This window comes from Xyrauchen texanus, chromosome 8 (genome assembly GCF_025860055.1).
Source record: "Xyrauchen texanus isolate HMW12.3.18 chromosome 8, RBS_HiC_50CHRs, whole genome shotgun sequence".
NCBI classification, from domain to species: domain Eukaryota; kingdom Metazoa; phylum Chordata; class Actinopteri; order Cypriniformes; family Catostomidae; genus Xyrauchen; species Xyrauchen texanus.
This window is the reverse complement of record NC_068283.1, coordinates 22,051,281-22,077,492: the sequence shown is the minus strand read 5'-3', so window position 1 is coordinate 22,077,492 and position 26,212 is coordinate 22,051,281. Positions and strand designations below refer to the sequence as shown.

At 40.9% G+C, this 26,212-nt stretch overlaps 1 protein-coding gene across 2 annotated transcripts in view; it reads right to left on the bottom strand.

The window, feature by feature from the left end:
- Positions 1 to 26,212, bottom strand: part of LOC127648382 (rab11 family-interacting protein 4A-like) — an 80,650-nt gene that overhangs the window by 43,927 nt on the left and 10,511 nt on the right. Inside the window, exons 2-3 of one of the 2 annotated variants that reach the window (XM_052133041.1) lie at positions 23,327 to 23,414; positions 13,659 to 13,744 (exon numbers count right to left, since the gene is read on the bottom strand). In XM_052133041.1, coding sequence (XP_051989001.1) covers positions 13,659 to 13,744; positions 23,327 to 23,414 — 174 coding nt within the window. The remainder of the gene's footprint in view (positions 1 to 13,658; positions 13,745 to 23,326; positions 23,415 to 26,212) is intronic. The other variant, XM_052133044.1, reaches the window with a different exon arrangement.

Sequence of the window (26,212 nt, the reverse complement as noted above, 5' to 3'; positions counted from 1 at the left end):
TCAACTTAGAAGTAGGAATATATATGTTAACTGCATGTCCAAATGAATGCTGCAATAAAACTTAAGTTGTGATATGTTTGTGGAGGGTTTTATTGTCGCATAATAGGTAAATTTGCAGATAATCGTAAAAATCTTGATATTTTTATCAGACAATAATCGTAACATAAAAAATTCACATCGAGGTCTATAAGTCTCACATCCCTAGTTGACAGTTGAGGAGTGTGCTTTTGTATTTGCTTAAAAGACTACAGAAAAATATGTTCGTATAATCAAATTTGTTCGGCAAGACTCTCCTCAAATTGCTGCTCTGCCATGGAAAATCCGCTGTAGCGCCCCTTACGGCAATGCTGAGAATACAGCTCGTACTTGCAATAGGTTTTGAATTGTGCTGTGACACATTTCACAACACAACGACGTGTGAAATCGAGCTTGCATAGCAAGATGTATCTGCATTCACGTACTAACGTAGATTATGCTTTTGCCTTTAGTCTCAGCATAAGCATAACCTGTGTGCATAATAACAATAACATAAAGGTTTGAGATTCAAAAAAGTCACAAAGAAAGAACCAAACAAAAGCAAATCAAAAGTATAAAAGTTAAACATATGAAAAGTTCAAATGAACTCAAATTCATGTTGAACATGAAATCTTGTTAAATTGTTGAGGTTCACTGCACTGTACCCAACTCAATCCGTGAAGCTGACTCAAAAATGACACATCTTTTCCAAGAGCACTTAACCAGTCACAAAAAAAAAAAAATAAATTCTTGTTGCACTTAAATCTGTTTTCAATGTTATTCTGATGCTAGTGAAACTTTGTAGTATGGCACTTTTCATACAAATGTCTCCTTAAGATGATTCGCTTATGTTTTGGATAAAAGCGTCTGACAAATGAATAAATGTACTGACGATGGGCGCTCCTTCACTTTGCTAATATACTGTATGTTTACAAATACTGCATACATTATGTGTCTCATATAGTCTTGAAATCCGTGGTCGTCTGTTAAATATAGAATGTTATTTATTCAACAACGAAGCCAGTGGCTGCTGCAGTGCAGAAATGATCCAAATGTGGACATGAAGAAAAAAGTGTATTACATCCGATATGACCGGACTGGCTAACCAAAAATAATGTTAGTCTTGTTTCATACTGTTCTGTTTTATCAAACTATACAGAATGGACGATTAAAGCAGTATCCTTGCTTACTTTATTTATTATGTGTCTAACTGCATTACAAGTGCCAGAGCCCAACTCTCTGTCTGTACGTCACTCAAATCTGTTCCCCTGGGAACCTGACAGGAACACTAACAATCCACTTGTTACATCCTTTCTCTTTTTTTTTTTTTTCACAAGTTATACATTTTCTTTGTAAACAAATTAACATTTTCTTCTCAGTGCCTTCAAATGTAAACATTAATGCTTCAGCAAAATGCATGTAATGATCTTGCCTAAAACAAAAACAAACTTATAACATGTCCTCTTAGGATATAACTTCCAGTGCATATTTTGTTAACTACTTCTTGACAATATATTACTTACAAATTAACTGTCATCAATAACTCCTTTACCCTTTTCCCCTCTCTTTTACAGTGCAACCGCAACCATACCTAAACAATGACCAAATATGTCATATATTAATGTCACTTAGTATAATCCCTCAAATAGGTAGGCATTTTAACCTGTCGACCAGACCTCGTAGTAACAGTGCTTTGTTCACTACCCTGGCCACATTCAGCAGCTACAGTTTGTGTGTTTGTCAACACCCCTGTTTGTGCAGATGTTGAGGGTGGGCAGTAGTTGTGCCTGAGGTGGCGACGGTTTCTCCTCAGAACGCTACCCGACTCCAACTCAACCTCATAAGATCTGGGACTCACTGGTCTAATCACTCTAGCTGTTTTCCAGGTTCTACAAGGCTCAAATGGTTGGACTCGAACACTATCCCCTGATGTGAAACAGTCCAAGTCTTTTGCTGTGCGGTTGTAGTATTTCTTCTGTCTTTGTCTGTTGTTAATCAGTCCCTGTTCGTTGTTTGACACTTTAGGCTCCAACAGTGTCTCTTTAGTAGGAAGAAGGGTCCGGGTCCTCCTGCTGAGAAGTCTCTGTGCTGGACTCGTCGTGAGACCTTGGCTCGGTGTGTTGCGATGGTCCAGTAGGGCTAAGTATGGATCCTGTCCAGCAGCTGCAGCTTTCTGCATAAGACGTTTTGCTGTTTTGACAGCTGACTCAGCCTTACCATTGCTTTGTGGGTACCCAGGTGACGATGTTCTGTGCACAAATTCCCACTTTTGGCTGAACATTTTAAAGTCGTGTGATGAGTACTGTGGTCCGTTATCCGAGATGAGCACATCTGGAATCCCCTGCCGTGCAAAGTGTGCTTTCAGTTTGTGAATCACTGTGGTACTTTTGGTGTCCGGTAAATAATCAACCTCCCAAAAATTTGAATAATAGTCCACGGTTACTAGGTAGTCTTTATTGTGCCACGAAAACAAATCAGTTCCTACCTTAGCCCAAGGTCTATAGGCAATGTCATGGGGATGTAATGTCTCTTTTTGTTGCTTGGGGTCAACTGACCTGCAGATGTCACATTTGGAAATAAATGTCTTTATTTGCTCATTCATCCCTTGCCAGTACACACACTCGCGTGCTCGTCTGAGGCAACCTTCCACTCCCAGATGTGTTGAGTGTATGCGGCTGGTCAGGTCAGCTCTTAGTGTGTCAGGTATAACTGCTCTTTCTCCCCTGAACAATATGCCATTCTGAAAGCTCAGCTCGTCCTGAAAAGCAAAATAGTGTTGAATGTTTTGCTCAATGTCTTTTTTGTTCTGAGGCCATCCTGTAAGAATCAACTTAATCACGTCCTGCAACTTTGCGTCCTCTTTTGTTGCATCGCGAATGGCTGATAGTCTTTCTGCAGAGATAGGTAAGTAGGTAATCATGTTAACAGTCTCTAGATCTGCCTCTGTTTCTCCCTGATTGCTGTCAGGTAAATAAGCTCTGCTTAGTGTGTCAGCTAGTAGCATGTCTCGCCCAGGCACATAGATCACATTTATGTCGTATTTCTGCAGTCTGAGTAACATCCTCTGCAATCTCTTTGGTGCACTAAGTAGCGGTTTTCTCACAATATTCTCCAGTGGCTTATGGTCACTTTGAACAGTCACTTTCCTACCATAAGTATATTGATGGAACTTTTCCATTCCAAACACTATGGCCAAACATTCTTTTTCTATCTGTGCATAACCCCTTTCTGTGGGTGTCAGCGCTCTGCTCGCAAATGCCACAGGTTTACCTTTCTGTGTCAGGGCTGCTCCTAGTCCTGTCTCTGAGGCATCACATTGCAGGGTTAACTCCTCATTTTGGTCATAGTACTTGAGCAGTGGTGCGTTTGTTATTTTGTCTTTCAAGCTTTTAAAAGCTGTCTCGTGCACCTCAGTCCATTCCCACATGTTATCCTTGTGTGTAAGTTGCCTCAAAACTTCACAGTCATCAGAAAGATGATCACAAAACTTTGAAAGGTAGTTCAGCATACCTACAAGTCTCTGTACCCCCTTTACATCTGTAGGCCTCGGCAACTCCCGCACTGCCCGCACTTTCTCTGGGTCAATGCGGAGGCCTTCTGCGGTCAGCAAGTGTCCAATGTAGGGTACAGACTCTCTTCTCAGTTTAAACTTGTCTGCATTGAGTTTAATGTCTCTTTGTCTGCACCTCATTAGAAAACATCTCAAGTTTTTCTCATGATCCTTGTCTGCTTCCTCTTGTGTGTCACCCTCCCCCGTGATCAGTATATCATCCGCAATGATATACAAACCCGGTAAGCCCTCCAGTGCTTGCATTAGTTTCCTTTGGAAGACTTCCGGAGCTGGGCTTATACCCATTGGCATCCTGAGCCAACGATACCGTCCGAATGGGGTAGCAAACGTGGTTAGGTAACTGGACTCTTCATCCAGCTTGACGTGCCAAAATCCATGCTTTACATCACAAACAGTGAATACCTTGGATTTTGAGAGTCCTGGCAGAACATCATCAATGGTCGGAAGAGGAAAATGGCTTCTTTTTAGTGCTCTATTCAGTGGTTTGGGGTCTATACAGATCCTTGGCTTTCCATTTGGTTTTGTCACTGACACCATACTGCTTATCCAGTCAGTGCTGCATTCCACAGGTGCTATGATTTCTTGGCTTTCAAGATTCTTTAGTTCCTCTTTGAGTGGGGTCATCATTGCAACAGGCACTCTGCGTTTTGGCAGTTTTACTGGTGGTACACTTTTGTCTATTTCAATGTTGTACTCGCCTTCTAGGCAGCCAACGCCTGTGAAAACATCTCTGAACTCTGTCTTTATTTTCTCCATATTAGTCAGCTGCACACTGTTGTCAGTCGTTTTGTCTGTACATTGTGTTTTCACTATACTGTCAATCGCCAGTATGTTCTCATACTGCACTTTTATCAATTTCATGGCTTCACTAGCCTTTCTTCCAAGTAGCGGGATCCTGTCTTCCTGGTCCACCACTTGAAACTCAAGTCTATACAGTTTATCATTTCTCGGATTTCTGAGTTTGACTTTACATTTTCCAAGTGGGCGTAACCTGCTCTTGTTGTACATGACAAGTACTTTCTCTGTGTCATCCAATTGTATATTTGGGTTCAACAGTTGCATTGGGATAACATTACAAGTAGCACCACAGTCTATCTGAAAGTTAACTAGCTTTTTGTCCAACAACATCCCTGCAAAGAGATGTTGACTTTTGCTGTGTGCTTCTTTCACTTGATTTATTGTCTCTTGGTTTTCTCTGATGTCTGTTATTGTCATGATGTCCTCACATGATTCACTTGACTCTGAAATTGTGTGTACCGGTCTGCCTTTCTTGTTTTTCTCAAACTTAGTCTTGCATTTTGTAGCAAAGTGGTTCTCTTTCCCACATTTCTTACACTTCTTTCCATAGGCTGGACATTTGTGTTTATTTTTCTCATGTGTGTTGCCACAAAAGTTACAGTTAATCTCCTCCTTTTTGTCTCTTGTTGGATTCTTCTTCATTGCATGTATTTCTTCCACCGTTTTTCCTTGTATGGTTTTGCTGTTCTCTTTTGACAGTTCTGTGGCTCTGCATATTTGCATGCACTTATGCAGCGTTAAGTTTTCTTCCCTTAACAGTCTTTCCCTCATCGCAGGGCTCTGTGTACCACACACAATGCGGTCTCTTATTAGTGAGTCCTTAATGTCACCAAAATTGCATGTGCTGGCCAATACTCTCAAATCTGTAACATATCTGTCAATATTTTCGTCTTGACCTTGGTCTCTAACAAAAAACTTATATCGCTCAACAGTCTCATTCAGTTGCGGATTGCAATGTTTATCAAACTGCGTTATCATTGTACTCACTGTCCTCCTCGCAGATGCATCACCGCTTGTCAGCGTTTCTAAAAGTTCCCTCCCTCTCTCTCCGAGGAGGTAATTAAACAACTTAACTTTAGTTGACTCCTCTGCATCGGGCATCGTGAGGTCCGTATATAGCGTGAACTCCTCCTTCCAACTTTTCCAAGTTTTCGCTAAGTTGGCTGAATCCAAACAAAGTATTGGAGGTGGCTTGAGACCATCCATCGCGACGTCTGGCGCTCCTTTCTGCTCCCGCTTCGGCTCCGTAAACACTGGGCAGTCCCTTGCTCGATCTCGCGGGCTAGGCTAACTACAGCAAGCTAGTGGCACTTTTCAGTTTTCACGGCTCGGTACTAACTTCGGCTGTATTCACGACCGCTGCCACCATGTTTCATACTGTTCTGTTTTATCAAACTATACAGAATGGACGATTAAAGCAGTATCCTTGCTTACTTTATTTATTATGTGTCTAACTGCATTACAAGTGCCAGAGCCCAACTCTCTGTCTGTACGTCACTCAAATCTGTTCCCCTGGGAACCTGACAGGAACACTAACAATCCACTTGTTACAAGTCTGATGAAAATGTCATGAATATATAGATGACTATGAAAAGGTATAGTTTGTCAATATTTCCCAAGGGATGGCTGGCATTTGTATAACTTTTTTGAACAGTTCTGGATCTGGCACTGGACTCAGGCTGCATATTCTAGAAATACATAATGCTTTCTGCCTCATTCTATGAATGGAATCCACAGGAGTTCAGTAAAAGAAGCTTTTATAACAACTTGATGATGATTGAAAGCAGTAGAATATGTGTAATTTGTAACATTTACATGTGCTAATGCTAACGCTAACACACTAGCGCTTTTGCCACATTATTGCACCTGTTACCCCAGTATGCCAGCCTTCGCTATATAGCAGGACATGAAAATATTTACGGAAGATAGTGGAAAAAAATGTCATACTTGTTTTTAAATCAAGACTTTCCTATCAGCCATAATTCATGTCCAAGTCATCTTCATATATCAGTCTTTCAGTCTCAGTTTCAGTACCGGAGACCTGGAAGCCTACAGTTCATACAGGGCCAATTTGAGGAGGAGTATTAAAGAAGCCAAATATAAATATAAGCAGCAGATAGAGGACAATGATGTCACCCTCCCTGACGAGCTCAACATCATTTACCCTCGCTACCACTAAAAATTCTCTACTAGTGATGCAAATTCCACCCTGAGCAGGGTGAATATACACAAAGTTGCAAGTCCTAATGGTATTCCAGGCAGTGTAGTCAGAGCTTGGCCCAAGCAGTTGCCCCCACTCAATTCAAAACAGCCACCATTGTACCAGTGCCGAACAATTCTTCTGCAGTGGCCCTCAATGACTTCTGCCCGGTCACTCTTTCTTTCATAATTCAGCCTCTCAAAAATGTTTTTGAGAGGCTGGTCAACTCCCATCAGAAATCCTGCCTGCCCCAATCCCTAGATCCACATCAGTTTGCCCAACGTCACAACAGGTCAAAGAGGATGCCATCACCACAGCTCTCCACTCTGCCCTGATCCACCTGGACAATATCAACTCCAATGTTAGGAAGCTATTTATTGATTTCAGTTCTGCCTTCAACACTGTCATCCTATCCAAGCTGATTTCCAAATATACTCATCTTGGCATCAGTACATCACTATGCAATTGGACTTTCTTACTAACAGACAACAGTCTGTTAGGCTCCATAACAACTCCTCCTCTATCCTCACACTGAACACTAGTTTACCACAGGGCTGCATGCTCAGCCCTCTTCTCTACTCCATCTTCACCTACGACTGCAATCCGGTGCATGGGTCTAACACCATAAAAAGTTTGCAGATGACAACACGTGGTTGCCTGATCAGTGGTGATGACGAAACAGGGAAGAGGTTCAACACATAGCAGAGTGGTGCACTGACAACATCTTCACTCTCAACACTCAAAAGACCAAGGAGCTCATTGTGGACCACCGAAGGGCAAGGCAAGGCTGCGCACACACCCCATCTACATCAACGGAACTGTAAGACTGGCTCCAAACTGTCTGCATCACCTCCAGGAAAGACAAAGAACTCTGTGAGAACCAACGTCATAAAACTCCTACACAGATGAGCATCTCCACCTGAGTCAACGCATCCTACTGAGCAAACACCATAAAACACAAATCTCACATCTGACCTCTATCTCACCTCAGGCCAATTTAGGCCTATTCTTCCAAAACTCACTCATCTGTTCTCTCTCTCTCCCACTTGTCTCCCCCACAAGGCACACACACAGACACACAAAATGTATATGTGAAAATGTAACAAAGAAAACCATGAAAACAAATAATGTAACTAGGCATGATTGGTATAATTTAAAATGTCTCATGTCTTTGGTATCATGTTAAAATTAAATGTCTGGTATAATGGTCTCTTTCCCATGTCGATAAAACTAATGGTAACAAAGTAATAAGGTCTTTGCCAAATACTGTATAATGCTGGAGGTCTGTCCCCATCCCTGCCTGTATGTTAATGAGGTATGACCCCAGGACATTCAAACCTAACTACTCCCAAATTTCCCTTTTTTATGGTTTGGGTATTTAAGGAAATGTGACACATTGTTCATGATTCTCTGTAATAAGATGATCCCACACATTTATGTGTATAATTTTAATAATGGGAATCTGTTAGCCAGATCTCCCATGCTATGCCACTGCATGTAGTTTTGTCAGGTATGTCTCTTGGTTCTAATATTTAGGAATGTTTATTTATTCTGATCATTTGTGAAATTGACTTTGAATTGAATATCCATAACTTATGTTTTAAATCCTACCTGGCAAATAAATTATAACTTTTTTATTTATTCTGTATTCCTCCGAAATAATTTATCACCGGTGGTTTTGAGGGATGCTATTTGTTACCGCAAACCTATGTCCAGGATAAGGACATTACTGGAGCTTATGAATAGGAGATAACCACGTAAGACTACCAGTCACTGCTTATCAGCAAGTTGTATGAAACGTGACTAAGTAAAAGTATCATCTAGTTATGAACAAGCAGTAGGTGGCCGAATCAGATGATATTAGTAAACCCTGAAACCACTGACTATGAACAGGCTGGCAATTTTGTGTCCATGAGATCTATGCAATTAATCGGCTAGTATATGACTCTAAGCGACAATTGGGACCGAATGAAAGGATAATGAATATTAAGAGGACTCAGAGTAATCAATAACCTAAAATGTTATATTAAATGTATGATCAGAAAGTAAATAGAGCTTTAATCTAAATTAGATAAAAGATAGATTTGTGAGTGTCCCCTTCGCCCTTTCCTCCTTTTTTTACAGGACCTAAGTAGAGCATGTGTCCAGCTTCAAGTTCCTTGGTGTTCACATCTCTAAAGATCTTTCCTGGGCTTTCAACACATCCACTCTCAACAAGAAAGTACATCAGCACCTTTACTTCCTTAAGAGACTAACTAAGGAAAGTGCACCTGTATACTCAGATCCTGGCAAAGTTTTACCACGGCACCATTGAAAGCATCCTAACAAACTGCATAACAATGTGGTATGGTAACTGCACTGTCTCGAATCATAAAGCCCTCCAGCGAGTAATGAAAACCACCCAACACATCACTGGAGCCCAACTTCCCTCCATCCGGGACAGTCATCATAAACGCTGCTTACGAAGGGTGAGAAGTATCATCATTGACACCTCTCACCGCAACCACAAACTGTTTACCCCTCTTCCATCTGGAATATGCAACAGGAGTCTCCGCTGTCGAACCAGCAGACTCAGAAACAGCATTTTACCTTCAGCTGTCAGCCTGCTAAACACAGAACTCCAAAACAATATGTAACCCTTTTAAAAAAAACTGTATCATACCAGTTGCACATTACTTTAAACTGTTTACTTCATACTGTACTTCTCCTGTTATAAGTGAATCAATGCACATGTCTCTATAGCATGCTATTTGCACTGTATATTATCTTTCACTGTAACAGTACTATGCCATTTGTACCTCATTCAGTACCAAATCACCATCTGATACTATTACTTATTTCCACTGACTGGTCTACCATCTGAATCTTACACATTCACTTTAACAAAGTTTATTATACATTCATATACTGTATATGCATATACAAACAGTACTGTGCAAATGCTTTAGGCACTTAAGATGCTTCATAAAACATTTGTCTTAAGATGGTTATTTATATTTTCAGCTTTAGTGTGTCAATAGGAAAAATGCAATTAGAATAGAAGAAGCCCCCCACTGAACATCGAGTCAGTCTGGGATAACATGAAGAGACAAAAGCAATTGAGACTTATAGACCTAAATAGATTGAAGAACTGTAGTGAATTCTCCAAGAAGCTTGGTACATCCTATCTGCCGAAAACCAAGAAAAACTATGTCCAGGCATACCTAGGAGAATTGGGATGGTTTGAAAGGCAAAGGTGGCCACACCAAATATAACATATACTTAAGGTTTACTGGACTTTGAATTATGTTAATTGATAAATGGAGTGGCCATAACAAAGTCCTGACCTCAATCCGATAGAAAATATGTGGGCAGAACTGAAAAAGCGTGTGCGAGCAAGGAGGTCTACAAACCTGACTCAGTTACACCAGTTCTGTCTGGAGCAATGGACCAAAATTCCAGCAACTTATTGTGAGAAGCTTGTGGAAGGCTACCCAAAATGTTTGAAGTTAAACAATTTAAAGGCAATGCTATACAAATACTAACAAACTGTATGTACAATTCTGACCCTCTGGGAATGTGATCTCTACTATTATTCTGACCTAAGACTGAGAAATTATTCTAAAATTAAATGCCAGGAATTGTGAAAAACTGAGTTTAAATGTATTTGGCTAACGTGTATGTATTCTGACTTCATATATATATACAGTATATATATATATATATACATATACATATACACACACACCCACACAGGTCAGATTTTCCGCCATGTGATGAGAGCTCATTGATTAGTGATTATGAGAACAATAATTTATTTTTATAATTATTATTTTATTTTATTTTGTTTTTTAATAACTGCTGTTAGTTATGTTTATTTTTTCATTTATTTTGAAGTATTTATTTTATTTCAGTTTACAAACATTCTTTTAATCAATATTTTTCATTTTCGTTTCAGTTTTAGTTTACAAAAATTACCTTGACCTACAGGGTATTTAGAAAGTACCAACATGTCCTATATTAATTGAGGGACTAAATGGAATATTCACTCTTTTAAAAGTTAACTAATCACACTGCAGGACCTTTGAATCGAAATAGTGAAATAAAGAAAATAAAAAATGAATGGTGAAAAAATGAAATCAAATGGTGACCAGATACAGCAACTTAGATATACATTTTCCCTTATACATTCATATACATTTTAAACTAAATCTTTATGTAGATTTAAAAAAGGGACATTTTATGAATCAACTACCCAGAAAGACATGCTGGGAGGCACAATACAAAGCAGATCCTGGATCTCTCTCTCTCTCTCTCTCTCTCTCTCTCTCTCTCTCTCTCTCTTACTGTTCACACATTTTTCATCTGAACATTACTATCTAATTACTGTCTCTTAAAATGAATGATCACATGATGTATGAAGTTAATTATCACATTCCCAGTGTGACTGAATCTGTATCTCTCTCAACTTGTGGAGGAGCTCTGAGCATCAGGCAGCTGCAGGTGCACACACACACACACACACACACACACACACACACACACACACACACACACACACACACACACACACACACTTAATGGAGGTCTGTTTGCTGTTACTGCAGTGTTTAATATCCACTGGGACGTTGTGATCCAGCTTCAATACAAAATCTTCTCTCTCGAATTCACTGTATGATGCTGACTGTTAAAGTTCACTCAGAAACTTCCATGCATGACTGTAATGATTAATGAGCTGTCTTAGATTACATTTGGTGATGGACTATACGAGTGGATTTAAACCAGTATGCTGCATTTCTAGCAATATATGTGCATAATATAATTCTTGCTGAAAATAATATTTTTAAAGCAACTCACATTTATATAATGATATCTCCAGAGTGCTGTGGTAGTTTTGAAATGCTATTTCCATCTTTGTGTTGATCTACAGTAAATGCATTTCATATCTTTTCAAATACTGACCCCTAGTGAAGTTGCTGATACAGTTACAATAAGCTGCTTTATTCCAACATTAGAAACAGCTCTGTTATGTTAAGCATACACACAGCAGTAAAAGATTTATATTCTGTTAGACTAGAATGAGTAAATCCACAATACATAATAAGTAGGCCTACCATCAGTGAAAGCCAAGTCGGTGTTACAACCAATCGGCACAAAAAGTAAACAAGTCAGAATAAAATTAATATTTATAAATTGGATGGAAAATAAGCCTCCATTCTGCAAAATGTCAAACAATATGAAAAGCACAGCTGTACAACAGAAAGCAGACACTGTTTCTGGACGGATTCATGAAATGGAACAAACTGAGATTTATGCCCTAGCAAAAAAACTATATTTTTTGTTTTAGTTATTTAAGAAGATAAATATTCTAAATTCAAATAAATGTATCTGCTTAAAGTTTTTCAATTATTAATTTATTTATTTTAATTATTGATATTTATTCAAAGCCAACTGACATGGACTCTAATTTCTCATTTTGATTTCATGGGGTCTTTAAGAGTGCTAATAATATTATAAAGTGTGTTTAATAATAATAACATAATAATACATGTGTGTTTCTTATAGGTGTGTGTATGTCAGAGATTTCCTCCACTCTTTTTGTTAGTTTGACTGACAGATCCATTGAGTCATACTCAGTATGTTGACACCAGCCAATATAACGTATCGTGTCAGGTTATGTTTTACAGGGCTTTAATAGTAACTCAAGCAGCAGCCTGTATAACAGTGGCCGTATGGATTGCTGTGTGTTGTGTGAGTGAGAGCTATGCTTTGGCTCAACTCACTGCAATCCATCAAGTTCACACAAGCCAGGCACTGAGTCTGCACTACTGATCTGGGAAGAAAGGGAAGTTTGTTCCCTGTTATACTGGAGAACAATAGATTCCTCTCCCTGTTTAGTGTCCTAATGCATAAAGACACACTGCCAACAGAATAACAGACCTCACAAGTCTTCTCTGGAATGGAACATTACATTATCCTTTTAGAACTGACACTGCATAAAAGGCAAGTCATACCCCACAATCCAGAAATTTAGCTACATAAATCTGATCATGAGCTTGGAACATTTCAGAGGAAGCAGCTATTGACAGATAAGGGGTTGGTTGAAACATACACCCATGCCATTTTTACCATGCTTTGGTGGTTCCTCTCAAATAAAGGATACTTTAAGTTCTGGAAGCTGGGGTGTTAAAGGAACAGTTCATCCAAGAATGAAAATTCTCTCATAATTTTCTCACCCTCCTAGCATCCCAGATGCATATGACTTTATTTCTTCTTCCGAACACAAATATATTTCAGCTCTGTAGGTCCAAACAATGGAAGTGAACGGGTGCCAAAATGTCAAAGCAGCAAAATCCAAATAAAGGGAGCATAAATATTGATTTGTTTCTCACCCACACCTATAATTTATCTTCTGATTTAACCACTGGAATCATCTGGAGTACCTTTATTTTACCCTTATGTGGATTTTGGAGCTTCAAAGTTTTGGCACCCATTCATTTGCATTGTGCGAACCTACAGAGCTGAAATATTTTTCTAAAAATCTTCATTTGTGTTCAGCAGATGAAAAAGTCATACACATCTGGGATGGCATAGTAAATTATGAGTGAATTTTCATTTTTGGGTGAACTATTCCTTTAACTGCCTCTACATAATGCAATTACATGAGCACAATAAAAAAAAGCAGGTGAGCACATTCCAAAGCAAAATCTAGCCTGACCTGAAACCTATGGATCACACATATCAGCCTGTTCTGAGCTGACCATAGTCACCATAATGTGAAGTATTACCAATTGAAACTGGATGGTCAACAATGAGGACAAAATGTGGGACAGGGGCTGATTATATCTATTGTGAATTGTCTGCATTGTGAAAAGTGGGCATTCCATATCATAATGGGGCAAGACATCAATGTTAGTTTGCTAAAACAATGCTTAAATAGCTTTTTGCCTATTGGTTAACATTATCCAATGGCGTGTGCAGCCTAAAAGACTGAAAAAGGGAAAACCTCAGTATATCAGTAACAAATACACTGGTCTAACTGAACATGTTCAAAATAAAACACCAAAACAAGAAGCCAAAAACTCTTCTGCTTACATGATAGTAGTAGCCATTGTCTGTCTGATACGGCTGTACTCCGATGTTGGGTGTCCAAAGAGCAGCTTTCAGGATTTCCTCACAGCCTGGACCCCAGGGAAAGAAATATTTTGCAAGATATTAAAAGTAAATAACACAAATCCCAAACGTGTGTGTGTGTGTGTGTGTGTGTGTGTGTGTGTGTGTGTGTGTGTGTGTGTGTGTGTGTGTGTGTGTGTGTGTGTGTGTGTGTGTGTACATATACATACTCTACAGTACTGTGCAAAAGTTTTAGGCACTTGTGAAAAATGTTGCATAGTGAGGATGTCTTCAAAAATAATGCCACAAATAGTTTTCATTTATCAATTAACATAATACAAATTACAGTAAAGATAAAAAAGCTAAATCAATATATGGTGTGGCCACCTTTTCCTTTAAAACAGCCCCAATTCTCCTAGGTACACCTGGACACAGTGTTGCTTGGTTGTTGGCAGATAGGATGTTCCAAGCTTCTTGGAGAACTCGCCACAGTTCTTCAATCTACTTAGGCTGTCTCAATTACTTCTGTCTCTTTATGTAATCTCAGACTGACTTGATGTTCAGTGTGTGTGTGTGGGGGGGGGTCATGCTCTGTATGATTCTCTGTAACAATTTTAATATATTTAGGCCTCCTTAGCTCCATTTAATGGAGAGTCAGACATACATCTAGATCCACATTTTAAAAACAGTGAAAGTTAAACACTGGATATTATGTTTGAAGGGGGAATTGTTCTCTTAGAACGTTGACTATATTTATTCACACACAGTGGCCTTTCACACACACACACAAACACAGACCAAGCCATCTGCAGAAATACAACAGGCTAAGTAAAATGGCATGAATAAATAGCATGCCGAGAGAGGCAGTGAAGGGCAGCTGAGGCCTCGGCCCCATTTATAGTAACATAGTGTGAAGTGTAGTGAAGGCTCCATGCTCTGCGTGACATCTCATGAGGGCCACAGCTTGGCTTGGCTCTGAGAATGTCCCAAACGGGAACATATTGTGGGCAATAAATAAATATGTAAAGACGTCCACAATTAGCTGAACAGTAAACAGTAGAAGTTCTAGCTTGTATGGCACCCTGGACGAAACCCGCTTCCCCACCCCCTCAGATGGCTGGTGGAATTCAGGGCACCCACTAGTCTGTGTGGGTACCTTGTGCCGCCACCGCCAAGATGCCGCTTTTGACATCCACCACTGGCAGCAGGGTTCGTACAGACGATTCAAAGTTAAATTCAAGGACTTTCAAGGACTTTTCAAGCACTATGCTCGAGATGTCATTGAAACAAAAATTTTTTGTTAATTTTAACCATTACAAAAATAACACCACTTATTACAAGTACAACAATGAACATCTTTAACTGCATATTCTCACAGTAACAATTCTTGGTTCATTCATGACAATATTGATGTGCAATTGTAGTGTGCTCCTTAAAACAAACTTTGCTTTCCAACAAAAGTGAATAACTGTAAACTGTAGTCCATATGACTCATGTTTTCTAAAGTCACACAACAGATTTATGTGAGGAACAGACTGAAATTGCAAATGGGTCATTCTAAAAAAGAAAAAAAAAAGAAAAAGAAATGTAAAAGATCATTACAACAACAACATGGCTGTTGTTCTTTATTGTATTATTTAATTTTGTTTCATGAATGAAGCAAGTTAATACTAATGAGGGTTCAATGGGGTACAACACCAAATATTTTTGTGTGAATTAATAACTTTTTAACATGCTGGGAAAAAATCCCTATATGCATATTTAAGCAGCCTCTGAACTTTAACCTTAAACATTATTTTCCACTACTTTTTGTATTAAAATTTTTTAATTAAATAAAAGTTACAACATTTATAACAGCAATGCCAAGGGACAAACATTCTTTTTAGTTAATATTAATTTTGTTTAGCTTTTTTGCACACTTGTTCGACCTTGCACTAATGCTTTTATTTATAAAAGTACAAAATAAATACACAAATATCTTTACATGTCATAGACGTGGTGTACCAGATGAAGGGGACAAGGATTTTATTCAGGCAATTGACAATTTCAAATATATTTTCAAAACAATTTATAAAACATTCAATCCATTTCATATCATTAAAGGTTAGGTTATAAAATTATAATATATATATATATATATATATATATATATATATATATATATATATATATATATATATATATACACTATTTGAAAGCTTTTTCATGACTTACGCCCGTTTCACACATACTCCGTGTGCAGTGCGTATGCGGTACAGGAGCAGCACGTGCTATAGTGCTTTCACATATGCTGCGTTTGCAGTACGCTACTGATCCGCAGTTTCTGTGTGCCACAAAATCAAAACTGTGTAAGGAATTTTGATTTTAAATACAAACGTTAACTTTGAGATTGTTTAAGGCATTGAAACCGTATGAAAATATGTGATTCTTTGTTTTACATGTAGTTCGAGTTGTTGACAGAAGAAAAGCTATCGCGCTATATCTGTTGCTAAGGAGGAGAATAATGAGACACATTTGGGTTCACTCTGTCTTTTTTTTTTAGGGTAAAAAAATCATATATGATGGCATTTTGCAACTTTTGGGACTATAATCATACTTTTTTGTTTTTCTTGGTCCTGTAATTTAGTAACTGTAGAACACATTAACTGTAATTATGCATATATGATGAAATTATTACAGTTTCTTGATAGTCTATGTCTATTTTAATGTGAACAATGCGCTGCCACTTTAATTCAGTGCGGTGCAGCACAGCAAAAATAGACTCTGTGCGTAAACGATCGCTGCACACTGTATACGCACCGCAACTGGAACGGATCGACGGACTGCATCCGCGTGCAGTGTAAAAGCTCTAACCTGTTAACATGGGTACGGAAAAAAATACGCACCGCATACGCACTGCAAATGGAGTATGTGTGAAACGGGCGTTAAAGTCAAGGGAAATGTTTGTCAACATATTTTGATATTGACACAAATGTTGTCAGAAATAACCTTTTTTATGAGACACAAAGATTTCTTTACAGAAGATATGGAGCTAAAAGAGTCTCAATAAATATATGAGGGTACAAGACGACTCACATAACTGAATCCTCCATTGAAATCATTCAAAATCTTATATAACGTATTCACGCTGGAGAGTAATTTTTTATTAAAACTGATTAAATTAAATCTGCCACAGCAGATCTATAATAGTATAGCATCTATAAAATATATACATTTTAAATCCTCCAGTAACACTGTGATTGGCCCATTCTGTACAGTGCTGCCAAAAGTAATAGGTGCCACGTGACAGCACCGTCTATGCGCTTCAGCAGTTGTCTAGTGGTCTGTCATTAAATAAAAAATACATTTAATTTATTAAATATAATTTAAGAACTTTTTAAGCACCTCTTGGTAAAATTTGCTATTTGCCATTACTGTTTTCCAGGACTTAAATTTGAAAAAGCCAAATTGAAGTACTTAAAGCACTTCAAGCACCTTGTACAAACCCTGTGACAGTACAGGCCTGTTTTAGCTGATGCTAAAGACAGACTGATGACTGTTGAAAATTGTGGGACAATCCTGCATATTTAAAGTAAACCACATGCTTTAAATTCTTCTTAGGGACTACAATAATACATACAATACACATGGCCCCAAAAAGTATTAAGACACTTATGCCACACTTAACTCCTTTGCATTATACGAGAAAATGTCAAACCAAGTGACACTTATACAGCACAAACACACTTTTCAAGCTAAACATTTTAGAAAAACAAGACAGATTATATTGCTCAAAATTATGTGTCTTTCTGGTTGTCAAACTTTGTGGAACATGTCTACAAGCATACAAGGACACCTATGTGAACTTCATACATTTACCAAAAATCACTATGAAACCAGCTGATTAAAAGTTATTGCAAAAAGAGCTCTGAAAAGTGAAGTTAGTAATAAGAAAAGGTCTAGCATCATTTGTGTGCAGATTTTTGGTTGGTTTGATATTATGTTTTCATTCATATTTTTTCATGTGTGAATTAATTGTCCGAACACTTTTGGGGGCCTCTGTATTTCCTTTGTAGACACATGTTGTGTTTTCTTGGTTTGCGTGCTGGGGATCAGGGATTGAGTGATTCATTAGGGACAAAAAAGTGAATGGAAAGACCACTGGGGCTCATTAAACACAGGGCAATAGGGGCTGAGGGCATGTAGCCCATTTGGCCTGCCTGCTTCTCAACAGCATCCTGCCTGTCCTCTTTAGCCCCTTCCATAGAGCACTGGCACAGAGACGTGCTGCCCTGGTCCCATGTCTGTTGGTGTCCTGCATGTACAGCTGCCAGGTTTGTGCTTTATAAGTCTGCCAAGTAGCATGAGAGTCCATGGCTGACAAAGGTACTGCCAACTGTGCTCTTAATGAGAGTGAAATAGTCCTTTTACGGAAGAGCTAGAGTGCTCATCTAGAAAAGGAACACTGCCCTATAACAGCTATAATTCATTAAAATGTGATTGCTAAGATTACTGAACTGTGATTACACACAGCCACTATGTCTAAAAGCAATGCTTGACACTATAATCAGGAATAACATCCCCAACTTTTTAACTGAGCTGCACAACCCACACAAACTACTGAAATACCATACTGTCATTGCATGGGGAATGTTTCAAAGACCAGCTAATTACAAATCTGAGTTAATCAAAGGAACACGGAGTGATGCTCCTAATTTTGTTGTTCAAATGTTGTTATTTTCATTTAGGCAGATCAAGAGTGTTTAGCAGTGAAGCAGAGATCTGTAATCACATTCTGCCCACTCAGACAGATTCAATTAATTTTTGCTTACATTTAGATAAATACTGAGTTCCCCGTCTGTCGCTCTCTTCGACGTTGTGTCAGAGAAGCGACATTAGGGGTCTCTCTTGAGCACCGAATATACCTCTGATCTAGTAAAAAAGGCCAATGAGAAGTTGGCAGCTAGTATTTGCATACCCCGCCCCCGGACATATGGGTATAAAGGTCGCGCCGCTGGGGTTGATGCATATGAGACCGCTTCAGCACTGGCCCCAGACTTGAGTCAGAAGACAAGCATGGCGCGACGGCACGTACCCTGTGATCATCACCCCCGCCTGCCGCGAAACCTTAAAACCCTGGACAGACCTCTGCTTTCTGCGGACAGGAGTACCCTTGCAGCAGGTGTCCCGACGCATCCTGGTCACAACCGATGCCTACAGACTGGGTTGGAGCGCCGTGTGCAATGGGTACGCAGCTGCGGGCCATTGGAGAGGGGCCCCACTGCACTGGCATATCAATTGCCTAGAGTTGCTGACTGTTTTCTTTGCCCTGCGGAAGTTCCTCCCGTTAGTTCGGGACAAACATGTCCTAATCAGGTCAGACAGCACCACTGTGGTAGCATACATAAATCGCCAAGGTGGCGTACGCTCCCACCACATGTCGTGACTCGCCCGTCGTCTCCTCCTTTGGAGCCAGCAGTGACTCAGGTCGCTGTGTGCCACTCACATCCCCGGCAAACTCAATGTGATAGCGGACGCGATGTCAAGATAACGCTTGCCCAGTGGAGAGTGGAGGCTTCACCCCCAGTCGGTCCAGCTGATTGGGAACGATTCGTCAAGGCCCAGGTAGATCTGCTTGCCTCCCGAGAGACCTCCCACTGCCCGCTCTGGTATGCCCAAATAGAGGCTCCCCTCGGGGCAGACGCACTGGCACACAGCTGGTCCGTGGGGCTGCGCAAGTACGCATTTCCTCCAGTAAGACTTCTTGCATAGGTGCTGTGCAAGGCCAGATCACATATGTGATCCTAAGACCGTGACTGGGCTACGTGCCCAAGGTTCCTACCACCAGGTAGTGAACCTGCAAGCGCTGCCCCGGGAGAAGGCAGACCCAGCCCCTTCTTTGCTGTGTTCGGTACATGCTTTGAGTACCTATCTGGACCGCACGCAGAGCTTTAGACGTTCTGAGCAGCTCTTTGTATGCTTTGGGGGACAGCGGAAAGGAAACGCTGTCTCCCAACAGAGGCTTTTTTGGGGCATTGGGGAAGGGTACGTGCAGCCTGATACAGCCGGTCGTCTTGGCACGTAAAACAACTGCCCGCTCCTGTGTCAGCAGAACACGTACACGGCTCAGCGCATGGCGTGATTTAAATTGGACCCCTAGTTTCACTTCTCCGACACAACGTCGAAGAGAACGACAGACGGGGAACGTCTGGGTTACGGATGTAACCTCCGTTCCCTGATGGAGGGAACGAGACGTTGTGTCTTCCCGGCCACGTCGCTGAGTCGAGCCGCTGTAGTGGCCGGACCATTTCCGGCTCCTCAGAAAAATCCTGAATGAACTCTAGTATTTCCTCGCCTTTATACCCATATGTCCGGGGGCGGGGTATGCAAATACTAGCTGCCAACTTCTCATTGGCCTTTTTTCATAGATCAGAGGTATATTCAGTGCTCAAGAGAGACCCCTAGTGTCGCTTCTCCGACACAACGTCTCGTTCCCTCCATCAGGGAACGGAGGTTACATCCATAACCTAGACGTTAACATTGTTGAGATTCTACCAGCAGCAGGAGTGGATAGAATGCTAAAAAGGTTAATTGTTAAATCATTGATCATGAAACTCATGTAGAGCTGTTGCCCACATGTCTATGGACTGGAAATTAAACAGCATTTTTTTCGGGAATGATGCAAAACAATTTAGGGGTATCATATGAAGTGTCTGTCTGAAGGAACAAGATGTTTAGCCTTTATCTCTGGGGACACACTTGTGCTGAGCGTTACAGCTGTGTGTGACAGAACAAAAGACATGTGCTCTGTTTTTGACATCATAGTGTGGATATTTAGGGCTGAAAGGAAGGTACAGTGATGCCAAAACGTATTTGGACACTTAAGCCACATTTAAAAATGCATGAATGTCTTTGCATTATGTAACAATATATCAAAGCAAGTGTCAATTATTTCAAAGACAGTACAAGGGTCAACCATTTCACATTAAGAAGTTTATTTCAATTGTAACACAATACTGTTCTGTACTGTTAAAAAAGTGAAGTTAGTTCTGAGAAAAGCTCTATCATTTAATTGGTTTGATATCTATTTGTATCTAATGTAATGAAATACATATATTTTACCCTTAATACATATACTGTGATTTAATTGTCCCTAATTGTCAAATACATTTTGGGACCACTACAGTATTTTGCATGGTATATTTTTTTCATCCTACATAAGGCAGTACAAAGTCTTGTGGTTTAATCCTAATAGAAGTAAATGTATATTCATGCATATTCACAGAAAAGGCTCGATCACCTTTAGATTTTCGTCTAGATCTTGGAACTGCTGGCCACATTTATTTGCACAATCTCAATAGCCTAGAGAAATGATAAGGCCTAAAAAGGTCAATGATGTACTTTGGTGTGGAGACTGGCCATGAAGTGCTTTAAAAACAAACAATAAATTCTGATACTTAGACTCTGTACTTCAATGGGTACCAGTGAAGGGAAGACAAGATGGGAGTAATATGTTCCCTATTCCTGGTGCCTGTCAGTAACCTGGCTGCCGCATTCTGGACAAGTTGACGTGATAACTGCTTATGACCAATTTCCGAGTAGAGGGAATTACAGTAGTTGAGGTGGGATGAAATAAATGCATGAATTATTACCTCAAAGTCTTTAAATCCAGGAAAAGGCTTTATTTTAGAAATAACTTTAAGATGATAATAGCTGCTTTTAACTATAGAATTTATCTGCTTATTTAAAGTAAGAGCTGAATCTAGGATTACACCAAGATTGTTCACATTGTCCTTTACACTAATCTAGTGGTGCAAGTGTATGGGCTAATGCCTCTTTAGATTTAGATGGGCCAATATAACAACTTTTGATTTATTGTTGTGTAACCGAAGAAAGTTATTAGATAGCCAACACTTAAAATCCTTCAAACAATTCATGAGCGACGTTAGCGATTGACCGTCTCTCATTTTTAGTGGGAAGTAAAACTGTGTGTTGTCGGCATACAAAAGATAAGAAATTCAATGTTGGCGGCAGATAGATCCAAGAGGGCGTACATATAATGAGAATAATATGGGGCCCAGTACAGAGCCTTGAGGAATACCATATTTTAAAGGAGCTGAAGATGATGCTGAAATTCAAGTTCTATCTGCAAAATAAGACTTTTTAGCACAGTCCCCTGAATGCCAACCTCACACTTCAACCGATCCAAGAGGATAGAATGGTCAATAGTGTCAAAGGCAGTGTTAAAGTCTAACATAATTGAAAAAGCAGAGAGTCCTGAGTCAATGGCTAAAATATCATTAAAAGCTTTCAAAAAAGGAGACTCTGTGCTGTGATTAGCTCTAAATCCTGACTGAAATCTGTCCAAAGTATCATTCTCTACTAAAAATGACGAAAGCTGAGACAAAACAACTTTCTCTAAAATCTTCGATAAAAATGGTAATTTAGAAATAGGACAATAATTATTTAAAATAGCAGGATATAGATATGTTTTTTAATAGGAGGCTGAACCACTGCCTGTATAAGACAGAAAGGAACAATACCACTCGATAAAGAACTGTTACTCACAGACTGCACACAAGGCCCCATGATATCAAACAGATCCTTCAACATACGTGGGGGGACAGGATCAGATGGGGAAGTTGAAAGATTTACATGCTCTATTATAGTAGCTAGAGATGACAGAGTTTTAGGCTCAAATTGGGGAAAGCCCAGCAGAGGCAGAGCAATACCATATCAGGTTTAGTGTAGATACAATCTGTGATCTAATAAGCTCGATCTTATGTAAGAAAAAATTTAGGAAGTCTTCACAAACTTCACAAAGAAGTTGTATCAATAAAGGATGTACTTGATGGTTGCAATTTTTATTTAGTATACTACATAAAATTGTAGGGTTGTGTGCTTGAATTACATCTGAATAGTATCTTTCCCTAGCAGTTTTGACTGCGAGCTGATAGCTAAAAGGAGATTCTCTCAACATCTAGAGGGAGATCTGAAGCTTGTCCTTTTTCCATTTTCGCTCCACTTTTCTGCAGACCTGTCTAAGGGCATGGATGTTTTCATTGATCCAAGGCCGTGGTTGAGACCTGGAGCTTCTAGGCCTGGGTGGAGCAATTTCATCCATGATTTCAAGGCATAGAGTGCTAAACAAAATAAGCAGCTCCTCTTTACTTAAAGAGGGTGTGGGACTTTGAATGACATTAATGAGAGGGGAGGCAGTATAAGCTTCAGCAAAGAGACTCACCAACACGTCAAAAATAGCACTCTCCCACAGGATTTTTTGGAATGATATGAGGAAAGATAGCATTAAAAAGCTTTGTGATCAGATAAATAAATGTCCTCAGTTGACACCTAAAACAGAAAGGCCTAATGACAGCACAATATCTAGTGTGTGACCATGTCTATGTCATTTACTGACTGTTCACAGAAGTCCTTTGCCACAGTCTTAGACGGGCAGCAGACATGAATGTTAAAATCACCACTAATCAAAAAGTTATCAGTTGTGGAAATAACGCAGGATAAAAATCTGAGAACTCCTGTATAAATTCCTTGTTATATTTAGGAGGATGATAAATAAGAGCACATGAAACAGAATCCCTTTGATCTGAACAGGCTCGTCAATGTATTAATGAGCATTAAATATTGCTCAGAGGGAAACCACCAACTCTTACCTTTGATTGCAAACACTCCATGGCAAAAATCTTTGAAGTTAATTCTGCCGTGAGCGTTGGGATCCAGGAATGTGGCAAACTTCTTGACCTGAAAAAGAGGGCAGTCGTGAGAATGGTAACCACAAAGTCACCTTGATGAGGAGTGGGAACACAGGGTCAAGATGTTGCTTTACAATAAATAAATGAGGATGTGTGTAATATCAGTGGTCAGTTGGAGTCTAGGTGGTGTCCTCCTCTCCCTCTGTCAGCAAATGTTTGTGATAGACAGCTGTCTCAGTGATACAGACTGATCCTGACAGACTGCTGAGAGCGACAAGACTCACCTATTCAACTCAGAAACAATTAACATTCGAACACCCTGTTCAAGCTTAACTGTATCTTTCAAACCAACGTAGGAATTTATTTATTTAAATGTTTTGATTTTCTCCCCAATTTGGAATACCCAATTCCCAATACAGCCTCGTGGTGGCGTAGTGACTCGCCTCAATCCGGGTGGCGGAAAACGATTCTCAGTTGCCTCCATGTCTGAGACCGTCAATTCACACATCTTATCATGTGGCAGAGCACACACTTATCATCTTATCACGGAGCAGTGGTGGCTCAGTTGTTGAGGCTCAGGGTTACTGACCAGAAGGTTGGGGATTCAAGCCCCAGCACCACCAAGATGCCACTGTTGGGCCCTTGAGCAAGGCACTTAACTCCAGGTTGCTCTGGGGGGATTGTCCCTGTAATAAGTGCACTGTAAGTCGCTTTGGATAAAAGCGTCTGTCAAATGCATAAATGTAAATGTAAATGTGGCTTGTTGAGCGATTTAACGCGGAGACATAGCGCGTGTGGAGGCTTCATGCTATTCTACGCGGCATCCATGCACAACTCACCATACGCCCCACCGAGAGAGAACCATATTATGACAACCACGAGGAGGTTACCCCATGTGACTCTACACTCCCAAGCAACCGGTACAATTTGGTTGCTGAGGAGACCTGGCTGGAGTCACTTAGCGTGCCCTGGACTCGAGCTTGCGACTCTAGGGGTGGTAGTCAGTGTCTTTACTCGCTGAGCTAAACAGGCCCCCATTAATTTATGCATTTCTAAAAACAGTGATAAAACCTCTAAAATAACTATTTTATTGCTAAGAGATTTTTCTTTCCTGGCTCAGAAGACTTAACTAAAAAATAGGACAAAAAAAGTGTATGTGGATAGCATTGCTCATATAATTCGGGCCTGGAAGAATTTGAAGAAACTTTGATGCCTTGATAAGTTTGATAAAATTGTATGACATTGTGCGACATCTCTACTGAAACTCTAGATGAGACATGTTGTAACGCTAGTGTGGGAAGCAGGAGCAGGCAGACAGGCAGATCAGATCCAAACGCAGTTTATTAAGGGAATAACTAAATGAACAAACACAGGAGCAAATCAAAGGTCCACAATGGGAAAAAGCTAACTAAGGTGGAGGAACATGAACAAAGAACAAAGGCGAGGGTAAGCAAACCAAGGTGGAGAAACAAGAACAGAGAACGAAGGCGAAGGTAACCAGCACAGACATGGGCTGACGTAACAGAGAACGCCAACGCACGACAACGGGAAGGGAAAACAGCGGGGTTTAAATAAAGAGACACGGTAATGACAAAATGACAGACAGGTGCGGACAATAACACGCAGACAGGGCCGGAAACGACGGGAAGAAGGGAAGTGTAGTTTTCACAGAGACAGTGAAACACGGGCGGACAACAAGGAAGACATGACAGGGAGCGTGAGCGGACAACAAGGGAGCGTGACATGGAAAGTGACTAGTGATGGGTGAAACGAAAAACACGGGGCGGACAACACGAGACACGGTGCAGACGACACGGAACATGGTGCAGATGATGCGAAACACTGTGCAGATGACGCGAAACATGGTGCGGGTGACACGAAACCGTGACATAATCCCCCCTCAAAAAGACCGGATTCCAGACGGTCTTAAGATGGACAAAAGAAACAATAAAAAGGAGTGAAGAACCCAGGAGAGAGGGGGTAGACTGGGGGGAAAACAGACAGACCAGGGGACAAACAAGGGGCACAAAGACAGTTCGCGGGGGTGCAAGGGGTGCTGAGACAGGCCAAGGGGGCAATTAGGCAGTCCACGGGAGGCAGGCAGACCAGGGAGGTCGAGAGGGCAGGCAAGTACTCAATGGGGGTGTGCGAAGGGGACCGGGTCCGGTGGCCTGGGGGGCATCAACCGGGCAGGTTCAGGAGGTCTGGAAGGCAGCCACAATGTGGGGATAGGCCGAGGGGGCACGGGAGCTGGCCACGAGGTGAGTACCAGATTTGGATTGGGAGCGGGCCATGGGGCAGGAGCTGGTTTGGGTGGCCTGGGAGCTGGTCTCTGGGCAGGGGCCGGTACTGGAGACCTGGGAGGTGGCCGCAGGACAGAGGCTGGCAGAGCCGTGTGAGGCGGAGCCAAGAAGGACTTCGGAGGCGGAGCCGTAGAAGACTTGGGAGGCGGCGCCAAAGGAGGCTTAGGCAGGGCCGTGGCAGAGTCAGGCGGTAAGGCCTTGGGCAGGTCAGGAGGCGGAACAGTGTTGGGCGGAGCCAAGGGAGGCGATGGTGTAGAAGGCTCAGAAGGCGGAGCCACTGGAGGTGGAGCCGAAGGTGGCGAGGGCGAAGAAGGCTCTGAAGACGGAGCCAATGGAGGCTTCAGAGGCGGAGCCGGGAGAGGTTCGGGAGGCTCCGGAGGTGGAATTGAAGGAGGCTCAGGAGGCGGAGCCGAAGGAGGCGAGGGCGATGAAGGCTCTGAAGGCGGGGCTGAGGGAGGCTCAGGAGGTGGAGCTGAAAGAGGCTCAGGAGGCGGAGCCGAGGTAGGCGGCACCGTGGGAGGCTTTAGGAGCGGAGACCAGGAAG